We start from the raw sequence: 18,623 nt of genomic DNA on the forward strand, positions 1-18,623 counted from the left end.
ATTGGTTGCAGGGCGTCGTACGACGAAAATCGGATGCAGTGTGAATCCAGTATATGGTTGCTTTCCTTTAAAGTTGATTTTATGGGTGCGGTCCACTTGGCGCTACAAATGCTTCGAGCGTTTGATTAACCAATCGGAAGAAAGAATTTACTAATTGACCAATCAAAAAATGCTTCAAAGCATTTGTAGCATCAAGTGGACCGTAGCCTTAGGGCGCGTTCACACCTTGACGGAAAAGCAGAAAGCGGAAAAGCAGTGGCTAATCACAACTCGCGCTGATAGTAAGTAATACAAAAAATCGAACTCGACTAACAGTGCGAGTTCTGATTGGCTGCTGTTTTTCCGCTTTCTGCATTTCCGTCAAGGTATGAATTCGCCCTTACATTAGTCGCTAGCTCGACTCTGATTGGACCGCAACGCTTGCGACACGCTTACGACGCTGCGATGCGATTAATGTAGAACCAGCTTTACCCCGGATCTACAATAGGTGTTTTAAGCCTTAAGTCGTAAGAAATTGACCAATCACAGTCGAATTCGAGGAGAATAATCGACTAGGATTCGTCCATTTCTTATGGACTTAAAACTCTATTGTAGATCCGGGGTTAAGGAGATCCTAAAACCGTCTGCATTATCTTCCTATTGGCTGTTTTGACCGCCATTTCGATTTAATTGTCTGCTAGACGTCTGTAATCCAATAAGCGCTTATTCAGTGAGAAATAACAATGGAATCGACGTCGATTTAACCTCTTTCTCTCTCTCTCTCTCTCTCTCTCTCTCTCAGAATCTTGTAACAGTTTCAAAGCTACTTTTTCTGCTGAACGTAGTAATTTTGTTATTGTTGTTAAATAAATGTTAATCATTTGATGAACGATTCTCGTGAATCCATCTACTGCAACAATTAAATTTTTTTTTGCAGTGAATCGCCGACTGGCGATAAAAAATTGTCTTCAATCTGTCCTTTCAGGTTATATGACACAAATATTAATTAAATATTATGTTATTGTTATGACTGTCATATCATAGAAAAAACCAAGAATATCGAAATACTCGAGAGACTATCTATCGCATCTAGCGGAATTTCCGTGACCGTAGCGCCTGTATCTATATTTCAATCGAATACATGATATTTTAATATTTAATTAAAAATGTCGGGATGACTCACAAATGTTTTTAATGGTACTTCATAACTCTTCATACGAAATACAAACGATTCCATGTATAAACTTTGTTGAATTTAAATCCGATTAATTATTTCGGTCAAGTACATGGTCCAAAAAAGAATGATTAATTGTAATTAATAGAATTTATTTGCACTTCAAAACTTCGAAATACAAATTCGAAATACAAACGATTTAAATAATAATTTAAAAAATAATTTTTACAACCGGAGGTTTTATCCGGTCACGTACATTCGAATACTAGTAACTTTCTATTGACTTATTTTAATTTCGGCGATACGTGAAAACATATATATAAAATATGTATTTAATTAATCATTTTAATGCATACTGTACCAATTTAGCACATCATTCTTTGAATACGTCGCTGAAATTAAAATAGTTTAATAGAAAGTTACTAGTTAGTACCCGTATCAAGTGCACGATGTAAACTAGGCCAATGTTTACGGTAGCTTCTTTCCTTACGATCACGATCGCTTATGTATTACGATAACTGGACTTTTAAAAAAATGATATCTTCGGAATTATCGGTCGTACGGCATTCAATAAAACACCATTTTGTAGATAATTAAATACTCTTTCGATTTTATCATATGCGTTTTGTACGTAGATATAGCCAAATCCGAGATATTTGCGAAGACAGAACAAATTTACATGACGTTTGAAAATAGATCCTTAAAAAAATCTATCTCGAGAACTATTGGTCGTATGAGCTTATTAAAAAATGAAATTGTGAGGAATTTTATCAGCTCCATTTTCGAACTGAACGTTAATTTCCGTATAACGAATAGTTTCTGAGACATTTGCAAAAAATCGATTTTATGTGACATTTTTTCAAGATCGCGCAGCCGGCCATGCCCTCACACATGGAGAGTTTTGATATGTTAAAAAGAACACTATTATGTAAGTAATAGACCTCTATGCAAAAATTCAGCTTTGCAACAATTTTTTCCTTTTTAAACTCTAGTTTTCATGGGCTAGTCCTTACTTTAGAAGCAAACTTTATCTTTTTGAGAATGAAAAGAAAAATTTTTAAATACTATTTTTGATGGAGTCATACTCGAAATTATGTAAAATTTTGGTATATATTGCAATAATTTTGTTGACGAGTGTATTATCTTCACTGCTGGCGATCATTCGTGCAACGTGAGAGAAACTTGCGATTCGAATATCGAGATATTCGAATTCTATTCGTTTTTGTTCCAGCGATCGCTATGCAACGTATAGTAGAACGCAATAACCGCACGACACAAAATAAAACTGATTCAATTTTTATTGATTTACAATGTTTATTTTTATAAGACATAACTTATGGTAAAATAGCATAAGAAGCGGTAACGAACGACCCGACCTACGAATTACGTATACAGTCGTTACTATATATTATATATATATTATATTCTTATATCTTTATCGTATTATTATTATTAATCCTTTTTAGCGTACAAACTTTCAGTTGTCAAAAATAATGCATTTAAACGAAATTCACTTCCTTGGTTCTCTCTAATTACTATGCACTACTTGATAATTCCTTTAAATCTGTGTATTGCCAAAAATACGTGTCTCACCGATATCATAATTTTTTTTGTCCATCTGTGAGAGATGTGTATCTCTCGTTTTCTTACTCAGATTGTAGATTTGTACTGATATCTGTTAGAATATGCTACATAAAAAAAGGGAGAAAGACAGAGGGAAGAGGGGGGAGGATGGGAGGGAGAGAGAGAGGGGGGGAGGGGAGGGACATTCAATAGGATTAAAATGAATCACGGTTCTCTTCCGAACTTTAAATGTCTAGATGCAAGACGATCTCAATCAACGTACGAGAAGAGTTAGGTATCCTTTGCTGGAAACAAGTGAGTCAAGACGAGCCGATTTATGTTTCTATAAAAAGTTATAAGAATTTAATTTTGCAAGTGTCTCTTGATTCTTTTCGATCCACCCGTTTCCGAGAAGAACGACTCCCAAAGATTAAAGATAACTTCGACTAAATTTAACTTTAATTAAGGTCTAATTTTTCATTATTTGGTTAACTTGTGGTTAAGCTTAACCTGATGTTTCACTCCAATGGGCTTCACCCATGACATTATCATAGATCAAAACCCATTGGATAAAACATCAAGTTAAGTTTAACCACAAGTTAATCAGAAAATAAAAAACTAGGCCTAAGGCTCGTTTGTACTAATATAGATTAACTTTAATCTCGGTTCAATCTACTTCTCATCTTTTCCTAATTCTTAGAACTAAAAAAAGATGAAGAGTAAGTTGAACCGAGATTAAAGTTAATCTACATTGATAGAAACGAGCCTAAGTTAATGAGCAATTAATTGAATTGACAGAATCGTTTGATACAAGATTTTTGTACAATTCATCGTCTCTACACTCTAAATCCGTAGCAATGAAAATTTTACTGCTAACAAAAGTGAATAGCAAAGTCATTGCTTTAAGTGTGAATTTTCACTGCTTTGAAATTAATCCGTCTACTTTTACATAAAGGAGTGAACCATTTCATTCGAAATCGAAGTGGTTTAACTATTAGTTAATAATGCATTGCAAGATGCATTGAATATTACGGCAAGGAGTGAATTTAGCAATATAGCATCGCTTTATCGTTTGTCATGGTCGTTACGGGCGAGACGTATCTTGAGACACATATGACATAAATATAAAAGAGACAGATTAATTTATTTTGCAAAAAATATGAGGTACAATTCATTGAATTTTGAACAAGTATATCTTCGAAAGAAAAAATCGCTTTGAGATGGTTCAAAATTTGGATTTTGAAGGGGCCGTATAGTAATAAATGATATCGTTGATGGATTTGACAATTTTCTTAATTTTTAATTTAATTTAAAATATGGTTGAAAACGGCTTTTTTGGCAGTTTCAAGTTAGGATATCTCGAAATCTTGACGCGATAGAGCAATTCTGCAGCCGGATTCGGATTCAGCGCAAAAAATTACATAAGAAAACATTGTTAAATCCCAATCAACTTTCAACACATTCAATTTTGCAGGCCTGTGATTATCGAATGGATTTTCCATTCCCATCTTGCAGTAAAATTCACTGACAGTAACATTGGAGCAATTGCCACTAATGCCTGTATTGAAATTTCAATTTAATGCAGTGAAATTCCATTGCAACAGATTTAGAGAGTAACGTCATCCTTTTCTTCCATACGTTAAACAATAAATTAAACACCACATTTTGATCAACATTTTGATTCTCGACTAGTAATAACTATTTCTGATGACTCTCTTTTTACACTGGAAAAAAAAAATGCTTTTAAAAAAAATTCTATTCTTCAATTTTTGGAAATTTTATTTTTAATTTCTTATGAAATGCAAATTCGTAATATACATGTGCATAATATATAGCTATTAGAAATTAAAAAATTTTTTTACGTATAAAAATGTGATGATATAAAAGCCCTTTTATTATTAATGTACAAGCGATATTAAAAGAATAAAATTTGTTGGAAATATTTAATGTCAAAAAATTATATTGATTTACAAAGTTTCTATTCCTCAACACTTGAATAGTGATTCTTATGAATTCATTTAGTAAAGTAAAAGAAAACTATTGTGAATTTCAATTTGTAGTTTCCTCAAAAATAAGAATTTCTCAAAATTTGTGAAAGAAGAACTTTTCTAACCTATTCTTTTCAACAGCTGAAAATGCATAATGGAGGTTCTACAATCGGGTCGGTAAAAAGTCGTATAAATTGGCTATCGGCCAACTTTACTGATTGAGACCCAGTTCCACAACTCACGGTTAATTCTTATACTGATTTGCAAGGTTTCTCAACAACAGATGAATTCTTACCGGGGTTCTACAATGAATCGGTAAGAATTCACCCGTTGTTGAGAAACCTTCCAAATCAGTATAATTAATTCTATCCTCGTTAATAAGATAGTAAGACATCATGTGAAGAATTAATAACCGATTTAATTAATATCGACGATTGATCGAACCATAATTATTTAAAGCAAAATTTCCAATCGTACGATTCGTCGTTCTTGATCTAATTTTTTTTATCATACATTAAACGATAAACAATTCTATCCATCCTAACAAAATAGTGTAGACGTTGCTCGATAAATCAATAAATTACCGATTAAATTAATTAACATTTAGTCGAAGTTACATCAAGGGTTGTATATACATACATAGACTGCGAAACCTTCCATCTGCCGATGATAACATTAAAATTTCATCATGACGTCAAATTCGAATACCAATTCGGCCGATCGATTGAAGTTGCTCTCTCCGCATTGCTCGTTCACTGATTTATATTCCTCGAGGGAACTCTGCGAAATCGCTATCTCTGTGATGAGAAGCGCGAGTCATCGACAGTCTTTGGACGGCTGTCGGCTGCACGCACGGGAGACAGGATTTTAGAAATTACAAAATTACAAAACCCGCATCACGCAAAAAGTCGTGCGGAAGAGATACATACATATATACTTATATAGGGTGTCCCAAAATTCTCGCATTCGAAGTACAGGACATGATACTTTATGCTAAAACTTTCCGTCAGCAAAATTGCGCCCGATAAATAATTTTTGCGCTTAATTGTTAACTTCAAACTGCACTCCTGCAAAAACTACTTATCGGATGCAATTTTGCTAAAGGAAAAAGTTGTTTGTTTTAGCATAAAATATCATATCTTGTACTTCGAATACAAGAATTTTGGGACACCTTGTATATATATATATATATATAGGGTGGACCATTTTGATTTATCCAGTCGATCTTCTCAAAATCTAAATTTGAGGTAAAAATGTTTCAGACAAAAGTTTTATGGTTTCAAGGGGGAAAGAAGTTGGTGACCTTGGTTGACCTTGAGAAGATGTTCTTAAAGTCAGGTTAAGATTACCTAAAATTTTTTTAATGGAACTCTTCATTTTTTATTACATATTCTTATAGCTGACTTCAAGACCTTTTCAAAATTAAATGTTATTTTTTGTTAAGTATTTTCCAAGTTACGAGGCTTCAAAGTTGCAATACCGGCATTGGGGTTCCATTAAAAAAATTTTAGGTATCCTTAACCTGACTTTAAGGACATCTCAAGGTCAACCAAGGTCTCCAACTTCTTTCCCCCTTAAAACTATAAAACTTTTGTCTGAAACATTTTTACCTCAAATTTAGATTTTGAGAAAATCGACTAGAAAAATTAAAATGGTCTATCCTGTATATATTTACCGGATGTCTGACACCACCAGCATATCCGTTTTATCTCTGAAACAGAGCATTTTAGAAAAAAAGTTTCAGACAAAAATTGTATGGTTTCGAGGTGTACGTAAGGTGGTGTCATTGGTTAAATAGTCGTTTGAAAGTCACGTTGATTTTTTCAAATGGTACACCCTATTTTTCGTTGCATATTCTTACAGCTACAAGAATATGGAATGAAAAATAGGATATATCGTTTGGAAAAATCAATGTGACCTTCATATGACTTTCAATATGACTATTTATAAAGTCAAACCAATGACACTATCTTACGTACACTTCGAAACCCTATCATTTCTATAATTTTTCTAAATAAAAAAAAAAAAAAAAAAAAGAGCTCTGTTTCCGAGATAAAAGGCGTATACGGGTGGTCTCAGACACTCGGTACATACCGTGTTTCATTTTAATTGCCCCAGGCAAATATTTCGAAAAATATGGAAGATATGAAAAAATGTTTCAGACAAAAGTTGTATGGTTTCGAAGGGGACGTAAGACGATGCCATTAATTTGACCTTGAATAATTATTTGAAAATCACTTTTAATTTCTTAAATGAAACCCCCTATTTTTCATTACATTTTCTTATAGCTTATCTCAAGAGCTTTCCAAAACACTATAATAAAATATTTTTTCATGAAGTACTTTTCGAATTACAAGGCTTGAAGGTTACAGTATCGCCAGTATTAACATTACTCAAGTAATGTTTTCATTACAAAATGTAATGAAAAATAGAGAATTCCGTTTAAGAAATTAAAAGTGACCTTTATGTGACCTTCAAACAATTATTCAAGGTCAAATTAATGATACTGTCTTATGTCCCTCTCGAAATCATACAACTTGTATCTTGAAACATTTTTTCGTATCTTCCATATTTTTGGAGATATTTGCAATTAAAATGAAACACACGGATATATATAGGGTCCCGAAATTTTTTGCCAAGCGCTCTTGTGCAGATAGAGCGAACTAAACTGAGTCGAAAAGTCCCGAACCATTTTGCACTTTTCGCAATAGTTAACAAGATATTAATTACTAAAAATTGTCGAATATTTTTTTTTTTTGGTCTCCAATAATTTTTTTCTCCAATACTATCAATTTTACAGAAAAATTGCAAGAAACAAAAATTGTTTATTTTCTTCTCATAGAATTCTAAGAATTTTTTCAGAATTTTTTATCAACTTTTTAATACTGTATTTTCTTATTGACAACTATTTTGACTAACATGAGAAAATACGGTATTAAATGATCTGAAAAAATTTGGTAATTATTTAGAATAGGGGAATCAGCTCCGATGAGCTTGTCTTTGACTATGTTGTCAAGGTTGTGACTCTAAGTAACTTCCAATAAGTTTTAACCGTCGCTGGTTATATATTAAAAAGTTATTAACAAAAAAGTTTGAAAAAATAATGTCTTGTTTCTGCTATATATAATGTTAAGAACTATTCTATATCTTTTCTTGCTTACGTAATGATTTTCCACGCGAAACGAGTTTCACCAAACCCCCCCCCCTCTCCCTACTTCAGGGGCGCACGACTTTCACTAAGCAGGGAGGAGGTGGAGTGAAACTCGCTTTGCATGGACAGTCGTAAAATATATTTTAAAACAGAAAATTTGTTCTATTTAGTAAAAAGAGACATCATTTTTCAAACTTTCCTTCTTAATAACTTTTTAACGAGTAACAAGCGACGGCTAAAACCTATTGGAGGTTACTCAGGGTCATGACCTTGACAATATATATCAAGATCATCGGAACTGACTCCCCTATTCTAAATAATTACCAAAAATTCTCAGAACTTTATGAAAAGTAAATACACAATTTTTGTCTCTCACTGTTTTTCTATAAAGTTGGTAGTATTTGAGTAAAAATTTATTGAAAACCAAGTGATTTTTAGTAATTAATAACTTGTTAATTATTGCAAGAATTGTAAAATGGTAGAGGACTTTGAGACTCAATTTAGTCCGCTCTATCTACACAAGAGCGCTTGGCAAAAATTTCGGGACACCCTGTTATGAGTCTGGGAGGGAGGGAACGAAGGGTATTATATTCGTATATAAATACACGTATATGTATTAAAAGCAGCCCGATCAGAACGACAGCCATCGTGGAGGTCCTTAAGTGTCCTTTGCGTAGTATGTTATTGTAACAGATATTTTCTCTAAATATCTCAGCTTGGTTAATTATGTGATTACTAAATGTAGGTACCTATATATTGTTTCCTTCCATAGAACAAACGCGCGAACGCTTATGTGCGTTCTGCGAGCGATCGTGTTGCAACAGTTTGTAAAAGCTCGCATCCTCATATTTTCGTCATCACGCGAAATTTCTTATTCACTAAAAATACAGTCGAACAGAGTCTCGCGCCAAATTCGGCACGCTTTGTCGTAGATTAAAAAAAAACATCCAAATATATTAAATTATATATATTAAGAAAATGGTACACATAATTTTTCAATTTATTTGCCGTAAGCGCTACCTAATGCCTTAGAAACTACGGAACGTAAAAATAATTGCTAAAAAAGAATTCTTGATTCCTGCGGAGTACCAGATGAGAAATACGTTCGTTTTACGCATGTGTAGAAGCAAACAGCAGCAATAAGAAGTAATGAACAATCTTTTCTTTTTTTCTCTTTTCTTCCCTTCTTTCCTTCCTCGCACCAATAATTTTGTGGCCTGATTTTACGGAATTAAGTTTACGCAATAGTAAATTACAGCAGTCTTGATATCGTTTTATCGTCAAGCACTTTGTACGATCCCTTCGAGAATGTGGTTCTTGTTTCCGATCCACACAAATTTCTCACTTTTCCTTTATTCCATCGCAAGCGAGAGCCCTTCGTCACACACGTATCGTGTGCATTGAGAAAATTTATTACATGACACAGCATTAGCGATTTATTCTGTGAAAGCAACAAGTGCGACCGCACAAACGAAAGGTATGTTCTGCTTTCGCGTTTTATAACTCTCGTTCCTTAACTCGGATACTTCGACGTTTCTTAGCGATTGTTACAGATACCGTTGGGTGACACGTGGAATAGATCAAATTCGTTCACGCAATAGCCCGCAAAGTAATATATAATATCTTAGTACCTTAATCGCTTAACGTATAAGTACATTGCTTTTAAATATCAGAATTACACAATATATAAATATCTTGATTCTGCTTTTTTTCTACGCCGAGCGTATTCGAAGTCGAGCTGTGAGAGAGCAATGCCTAGATTTGTTTTATATATATATATATATATCATATGTACAAGTGTCAAGCTTAAAAATATTAAGATTTGTTTAAACGCGTTTATTAATTTGCGCTGCCTCCGCTGCTTTCAGTGGCCTCAAAAGCGCGCTTTGCCTAAACATTATACTGTATCGGAAGACGGCGTTTACCGTGATATTGCAAAAATAGTAAAAAATTTAAAAGGGGCGTTTCTATAAGCAATTCCGCACTATCAAAAGTTACGTGGGAAGCATCTACTCGCGATTAAATTCAAGTCCCGAAAGTTGAAAATAATTTACAATTATTTTGTTGCATGCAATCACAGCGGTTTAACGATGCGGAATTTCGACAAAGTTGCGATTTTCTCTCATGATCGGCCTGAGAATGCGGAATTAGCTATAGAAATTAGAAACATTAACAGATCACATTCATTTCTCGCACAGAACGCAACTTTATTACTTTCATAAGTCTGTCCGAAAATGGCACTGTTTGCACATTGTTCTTTTCATGTAAATATCGCTTACATTTCTTCTCTCGCTTAACGTAGTCTTGTTCAAAATGTTAAAGAATATGCGAAACTATTGCGGGCTATGTGGGTGGCCAATTTATGTTCTCTTTTCTATCGAGACGAGCGTCTACAAAACTTGAGATTCGAGCTTTTTCTTTCTAATTTTTAAGAAAACATTAGCAATCAAATATGAGGATGCAAATGACTGTTGCGTGGCTTTCTTGTTAATTTCTGTTTCGCTCAAATGTTCCTACGGTTGCTAAAATACCTTGCTCTAATTGTTAAAATATATATTTTGTTTCTCTAGCAAATCTGAAAGTAGTGCGAATAGTTACGTACAAGTGATATTAATCACTTTATGTATTTAAGCGTTTAAAATTATAAGAAAGATGAAAAATGTTCGTTAAAAACATGAATCTACTATTAATTAGAAATTAATTAATGAATTAAAATTCATCGATGATATTGGCCTTAGTATTATTAACGTGTCGTAAAAGCAACGTGAAGATTTTCCATCATCATTGTACACTTGTGGCAGAAGTTATGATTCTACAGAGAACGTACTGATAAGTGGTGTACAAACGATTCGATCTAATTATAAGCGCGATCACAATTATACATACAACCATTTGTTACCTCGTGTCTTTAACAAACAAGCCTGAATTCAGGTCATGTAAGCTCGTCTTTCGATCAAGTATCGGTCATTACTGCATTCTAATAAAAATGAACTATAATTGTTGATACATAGGATAATTGAGAATATTATATCATGATAACCGTAACGTAATTGACCGTTCCGTAATTGACTAATCGATAACTGAAATAGATACGAAGAAAACTGATCTATGAATCTAGACAATGTTGAGATATCTCAAAGAATCTGTAACATACATGTATATAATTGTTTCAAGGATTATAAACTGTATAATAATCATAATAATGTGAGTCACAGCAGATTGTATTTTTACTGATATAATCGGTTCTTGCGGGACAATAAGGAATGTCCGAAAAGTCTTCGCGGACATTGAGCAAACATTTTTTCCTTTTTTTTTTTGCAAACAAGAACGCACATCTCGCTACGAATAAACGAAGAGATTTTCGTGATATCTAATATCAGGGATCAGCCATGCTATTATCAAAATAACAAATGCAGTAATTATTATATCAAAATTACGAGTGATTAAGGACGACACAGGTCTATAGCAAGTACCTTTAGTTACAAATTGTGATATAAATGTTCAGCAAATTTCCTTTAGATATTACAATTTTTTACGCAATTCATTAGTATACAATATTCTAATGATTATGTGTTTTTTTTTCTCGTCCGAACCGTGATGATAATTTCTCTCTCCGATGCTCTCGAATTCTCGCCCGCCCGTCGTCTTATGCGTAATTTACGCAAAGAGTGCAAACGGGCATCATAATATCTTCAACTAGTGCACAAACAAACACAATTGCAATGTGATCCGACCTCCGTTTGCAACGCAGAGGAGAAATCATTTACACAGGACGGAGCGTATAACGTTTTGTAATTGTAACTTGTCAAAAATATAGTGTTTAATTTAATTTTGCCCTATTGTTGGTTTTCTTTGTGCAGTCGAAGTAAACATAGTTGAACGCGTTCCAAGTTGGAAAGCTGCATTCGCAAGCATGAGATTTAACGAGCACTGCCTGAAATATCAACGGTGCTTCACACAGACTTGGAATTTTGCTGCTCATACAGCATGTTTCTTTATTTCTACGATAGTGTATGAGAACCAATTGTTATTAAATTGATCCAATTAAACGCTTGATTTCTAGGTACGACTGATAATGATGGAACGTATAACGATAATACACGCATGTCATCAAAATGCTCCAAAATGTGCGAGATTGTTGATAAAACCAACAACGGGGACAGTAGTATATAAATATTCAACTGTATGTTTTCTTTGTTACACGATAATATTAGCTAATCATCCACTTTGTTACTCTCCTATTACTCTATTTTGTAGCTAAATTTGTTGCTTTCACAATAATTTATGTTCTTAATATATTTTATATTTTTAATTATGTTATTTAATTGTTATAGAAGTAAAATAGTACAATATATTGTAATTGTTTGTAATATTCATATAATCCTATTATTCAGGAATATGATTTCCTAAACGTTCCATAAAACGCGATCGTAACTATCCTTCAGTTATTCAAAAACGAAAAAGATTCTTTCACATCTCTCCGTATACAAAGAACTGTTATGATCCGAGTATGATCCCATTATTTGTAACATTTTGTTAAATATAAATACTGTAGAAGGAAGAGTTCGATCGCGAAATATTATTGAAAGAGAAATCGCATTCTTTATAAGTACTCGTTTCAACGATTTCAACAATTCGGTTCAAAACTACAATAAACGCGATTATTTATCATGTCAATTATTGTAGATTCATAAATATCAATCATGTATCAATTGGAAATTTATCTTCTCAGTTACATAGTGCACTAACTATATGAAAATCGAGAGACATTGAAAGTAGTACATTAATTGCTTGACATCTTGTTTTTGTTTAAATAGATAATAAAACTAATATTTATATATACGTAACAGTGCCAAAATATGCCAAGTGGATATGTGAGGAAAGATATAAGGAAATAAATATATCTCGGTATTATAACATTCTCGTACTTATAAAGAATGCATTTGAATAAACGCAAGAAAAAAATGCATTATTATAATCTTTCTCTCTTAAATATTAAATAGTTCTTTGAATATGGTGTTATGGTATATGCGGCCTCTAAGAAAATTAAAATATGCCGTCTACTTATTAGAGGCGAGATCTTTCATGAGACCTCGTAACATTATATCAACCGGAAGAGTAAAAAAAAGAAGAAATAAAAGAAGAAAACTTGGATATTGTAGAGATCTTAAAAAATGTCGACAATGAAAAGAGAATAGGTTTTCTATCTTTCTAAAATTACTTCTTATATCCTCAATCTAATTAAGAATGTAAAGCACATCAAAGAAAAGTTTATTTCAATAACTTTTACATATCTCTACGTTATTCTCTCTATTGTAGCATAATTTTTTAAAAATTACATAATCTTTAGACCATATATACCATAATAGAGAAAATTGTAATTTTTCTTTTTAAATAACATCTATGATATTTTAATATTAATAATCTGCAATAAAAAAACTGACGTAATAAAAACATTCATTTATTTTTTGGCCTCACTTTTTGACACTAAACTATGAAAGTAATTGAAAGAGTGAAAAAAATAAAGGAAAAAGCAAAAAACAATAACAACTAACGCTGTTGCGAATGTCAGATAATTCCACAATTAAGTAAATGTCTGCTATAACAATACCCCTTTGTGTTTAGATAGTAAAAATAATTCTCGATTATATCTCTTGGAAGATTAATCGTATGTAAACTAGTAAATGTCTTACAAGTCGTGTAAAAGTATCGTTTAGATGTTTTGTGCGGGGTATTAAATTTGAGTTTAATAATAATAATTTCATAATTCTCGAAATCGTAATTACATATATGTATATTAAATAAAAGTAGATAGTCTTTAAAATTGATTATTGTAACATTTCATGTCTATACGAGGAAAAAATTTGATAATGCTGTCCTATCTATCCTATAATCGTTTATATCTTAGGCAATATATATATATTTCTCATCATGAGTGTATAGTCATTTTTTTATCATAGAGTTTAACAACTACATCATTAAAATGAATATACGCATAGAGCCGGGTACATAAGACGTGCTCGACACACGTCCTAATTAGCATACTTCTAGCATGCCACTGAACTGTAACACGTATGTCACGTTTGACTTGTGTATGCATTATATCTTTATATATATATATGTTTTTATTTATGAGTTATTTTTTTGATTAAATTGAAAAATCCTAAGTATCTCTAACATCCTTACATCTATAATTGTAAAAGCCTACAACACGAAATGAGGGTAATTGGTTCAGTAATCTAATTGAATAATTGATTGAAGATTAACTTCTTCGTTACTATCACACACTATTTAATTTAAATGTCCTCTAATAACTTCATCGCAAATACTAGTACACAATTAAGCATATTTAAGACCTAAAAGTAAATTGTGTTATAGAAAGTACGAAACGTGTACAAGCCACGTTACGGAACGAAAGAAAGCAAGCGTATTTTACGTAAAATTGTTAAAAATATTCATCATTGTAAACTTCGATCGATGTGTCCGAAGTGTAAATGTTTTTCAATAAACTGCGTCGATGTATCTAATGTATGTGACGAAAGGCAGAACAAATAGAAAAAGATGAGAAAACAAAATAAGCGGTAGTAACATCGATAGATAAAAAAAAAAAGAAAAACAAACGATATATATAATACCTTTTATATAATAAAATTGTTTTAGCGCTATCTAATTATCGGTTGTTTTGTAAACTCCCATATTCTTTATATAACTATATGAGAAATATTTGTTATTAGATATATAAAAACCTAGAAATTATATAATATATATGTATGTATATATAGGTATATATACTATATACATACATACCTATATATATACATACACCTCTTATATAATATTTATATCTTCAATATTAGGTTTTCAACGAAAAATATAAAATTTGTTAATACTTATATTATTACATTCAGTACGAATCAATTGGAAAATCCTATTAAATATATAGATTTAAATATAATAGAAATATCATTTTTTCTGTGACATACGTTTCACAGCTCAACCATCGAGAAAAAAAAATCATCCCATTATTTTTTAGTGCAAATGGGAGACTTTTTTGTTGCGTTTATTAATATTATTAATTTTTCTTTAAACAATTATTATATAGTTTTCGAGGTCCCGAAACTTTGTCCACAACTGCGATTATATTGTTCTCGCGCGCTAAATGTTCTGTAACTCGCATATATTTGCGTTATAAACGCTAAATGTGTATAATTAACACCCTGCTAGATATTTATCTCTTGAATTATGTATAAAATAAAACATCTTTATTTTTTCTTTTTTTAGGATCGCTAACGCTGCTTTTCAGAGAGCGTTACATTTAAAAAATTGTGATATTCACTGAATATACATATATGTATATATATCGAGAGAGAAAAATGTCAATGTAATTTAAGATTACACCAATAAAGATTCTAATCATATTCGTACTCACTTTGGCGATAAATCAATCGTACTTTTGCGAGTACATGCTTACCGCGATAAAAAAACGTGTTTTCAGTTTTGTCACTGTACCAGAGTAAAAATACACAAGTTCTCGCAAAATCGTAATACTACTCACATGATATTCTTTCAGAGTTTGCGGCTGGTATCGCCTCTTCGTTCTTTTTTCTTTAAGGGACGAGAAGCAGAAATTGTAACAACAGGATTCTAAGAAAAGGTTTGGGTTTAACTTGTTGAAACAACCGGAGTCTGACAGTACGGGCACTCGCGCTGATTTTGGGCGCATGTCGAGCAGACCACATAATGATTGCAGGATAGAGTAACTGTACGATTTTGTTCTTCGCAAACCATGCATTTTGTTGCCGTTTCTCTGTACAGCACCTGACAATATAATAATGACAATAAGATATATGTATTCTATTATTTTTGTAGCCATACCAATTCACTTGAAAGACATTGACTTGTTCTAGCTGTAACAAGAATTTTTACCTTTTCTACCTCTTCGAGATCCGAGCGCAATTGTGATTGAATTGATTTCAAGGTAGCTATTGATAGTGATCTGAGCTCGCTTATTTTCCTCAGTGAATGGAGATACGGGCCGCTATTGGACGCCTTGTTCTCGACTCTGAGTGCTTTCAGTGCCTGCAAAAAATCCCTTCTCTGGAGCACGGCAAATTGAGATTTTAATATCGAGAGAGAGGACCACGCTAAATTTGGCGAGATATTCACCTCGTCTCTTTGTTGTTCGGCGATGGTCGCCTTCCTCTTTGCCTCCTCGCTTTCCATTTGCCACGCCGCGCAAGCCGCGCGCGCTTGATTGATACGCTCGTCCCATGTTGCCAATTGAGCGCGGCTCGAGGACAGTTCGTCTCTGAGCCTTTGTACCTACAAATACGCATGCATATATATATACACACATATATATATATATATGACCGATACACCACGATTCATTTTCAATAGCATATCCGAGAGAAACTCTTTAAGATCGTGCAATTCTAACCTCGGACAACGATCCTGTGTTACTTGGACTAATGGAAAATGCATTGACCAATGGAGATGCCGGTAGAGTGGGTTGCGTACGCGACGGTGACATTCCTTGGCTCGCAAAATCGAATAAACTACTATTGAATCCACTAAGCTTAGAAGCCGAGCTGCTAAGTTGCGAAATGTGATTGCTAAATGGATCTGATATTTGATTTATAAATGGCAATGTCTGAAAGTAATCCGAACAAAACATCAAGTTAGTAAAACAACTCGATATTTCTCACAATACGGCGGACAGAAATAAAATCAGCTTACGGATTCCATGGAATCTTGATGAGAGAATCTCGATCCGGTGAGAAAACCAGTCTGTAATTGTTGAAGGGGGCTCGACGTCGATGGCGAAAAATTGGTGAGAACTGAACGTTCAGCCATGCCCGGTATATTGACTGGGGCTGAGCTACCGAGTAGACCGGAGCTAGCTAGGCCTGCTGATATTGAATTGCCAATCGGTGAATTTGTATCCCTATGAATTGAGTCGACTAAATTTAACGGATCGTCTAAATGTAACTCATCTAATGCATTTCCTGAAAAAAAAAAAAAAGGTATCAAATTGTTAGTTATTGTACAACATGTAAACATAAACATGAATAATATCGTATACACTTACCTACTACAGATTCCACAGTATCGTTTGAGTAGAACGAATTTGAAAGTGGTGAAACAGTGGTTGCTAATGAATGACTGCCTAATGTCCCGTTCAAATTATACGCAATATAGAGACTATGTTTCTGTTGGGCCTTTTCAGCTTTAGTTAATAATGGATCACTGTCGATGGCGACCATTTGCTTCCGAATTTCATTCTATCGAAATCAACATCAAGAGCATGAATATCAATCATATCATATATAAAATTATGAATGTACATATGTACATATATAATTTACGGTCTTTCAAAATTCGCGACTCAAAATACTGTAAGAAAGTTCTCAAAAGTTATTTATAAATTTTTATTTTAAGTAAATTTTTATTTTTATGGGATATTCTTAAGACTATAAGTTTTCAAAAAAAGCAAAAAAATCGATTTTTTTACCCCTAAAACGTAAAAACCCCTTTAATACGCTGAAAATCTGTAAATAAATTTATTTATTGCGAAAAATATTACCTCGGCCAGGAGTCTAACCCGGATCTCTAGCATTCCGTGCGAGCGTCCTAAGCCTTTAGACTACCAAGGCCTTAGTAATATTTTTCGTAATAATCAGTATATATATGGAAACAACGTCTTTCTTTCAGGCGACGTAATATAAATAATAAGAATCTTATTAGACCGTACATGTGAAGAGTCCAACCGATAGGAAATAGGAAATAAGAATCTTGAAGATGTTCCTTAAAGAACTTTTAAAGATATCTTAAAGTTGTTTTATGTGTCGATTTTAGACATTCTGTTCATTGGTAACTGAAAAAAAATTGCAAAATGGTACCGCAAATATAGGTCACTTGGGACAGTGTAGGTATAATTGGGACAGCATTAAATTATACTTTTGTTAAATTCAATCATGGAATCCATCCATGAATCACTAAAAAAAATTTAAAACTTAAATTTTCTTTAGAGATTCGTGTGTGTGCGCGCATGTGCGTGTGTGTGGATGGATACGATTAAATTTAACAAAAATACATGCTGTCCCAAGTTACTTACATTCACGGTAGAGAACTTTTCGACTCTCAATTTAGTCCGCTCTACCTGCTCATAAATGGTGTCAAAAAAATTTGAGACACTCTGTATATGTACACTTTAATATAATTTATTAATTGCATCTAAACTTTATTTATCCTCATGCGAAACTTTAACGGTCCTTCGTCTCTTACTCTAAATTCATTCTCAAAAGTATTGTCATATCGCTCTGCGACCTACAGTATTATGTCCAAAAAACAAAACTTACAACTTGTATAAGAGAATTAGGGTTGTAAAGTATGCTCGTAAGTTTCTGCTGCGCGGCCGCATTTATGCCGGAATTGGTATTATTGGAATTGTGTAGTTGAGCGCCTGGCGCCTTGCTGTGCGAGCTGTTGCTACCCAAACTGCTAGTACTGGCGGATTCCGAGACTTCGCCGCTTCCATTCTGCAAGTTAGTCAAGCGATATTTTCAACGCATGATATGAAAGTGTCATCTTAAAATTTATAATGATAAAAATTAAATAATATAAATTAAATTCTATTAATTTGACAAGCAAATTCGCTATTTTACTCCAATTTCTTTCTTTTTTTTATCTAATCATATGTGAGTCCTTGGAAGCAAACTACGATGTGTAGAGAATCGAGACTCACGCTACTGTCACTAAGTGGCTT

The 18,623-nt window shown here is 33.0% G+C and overlaps 1 protein-coding gene across 1 annotated transcript in view; it reads right to left on the reverse strand.

The window, feature by feature from the left end:
• Positions 1 to 14,916: 14,916 nt before the first annotated feature.
• unk (RING finger protein unk) overlaps positions 14,917 to 18,623 on the reverse strand; it is a 12,683-nt gene continuing 8,976 nt past the window's right edge. The window contains exons 6-13 of the mRNA XM_018456880.1: positions 18,603 to 18,620; positions 18,217 to 18,396; positions 16,947 to 17,139; positions 16,595 to 16,863; positions 16,296 to 16,508; positions 16,022 to 16,177; positions 15,782 to 15,952; positions 14,917 to 15,673 (exon numbers count right to left, since the gene is read on the reverse strand). Coding sequence (XP_018312382.1) covers positions 15,518 to 15,673; positions 15,782 to 15,952; positions 16,022 to 16,177; positions 16,296 to 16,508; positions 16,595 to 16,863; positions 16,947 to 17,139; positions 18,217 to 18,396; positions 18,603 to 18,620 — 1,356 coding nt within the window. The 3' untranslated portion in view covers positions 14,917 to 15,517. The remainder of the gene's footprint in view (positions 15,674 to 15,781; positions 15,953 to 16,021; positions 16,178 to 16,295; positions 16,509 to 16,594; positions 16,864 to 16,946; positions 17,140 to 18,216; positions 18,397 to 18,602; positions 18,621 to 18,623) is intronic.

This window comes from Mycetomoellerius zeteki, unplaced genomic scaffold (genome assembly GCF_001594055.1).
Source record: "Mycetomoellerius zeteki isolate Tzet28-1 unplaced genomic scaffold, Tzet1.0 scaffold114, whole genome shotgun sequence".
Classification (NCBI taxonomy): domain Eukaryota; kingdom Metazoa; phylum Arthropoda; class Insecta; order Hymenoptera; family Formicidae; genus Mycetomoellerius; species Mycetomoellerius zeteki.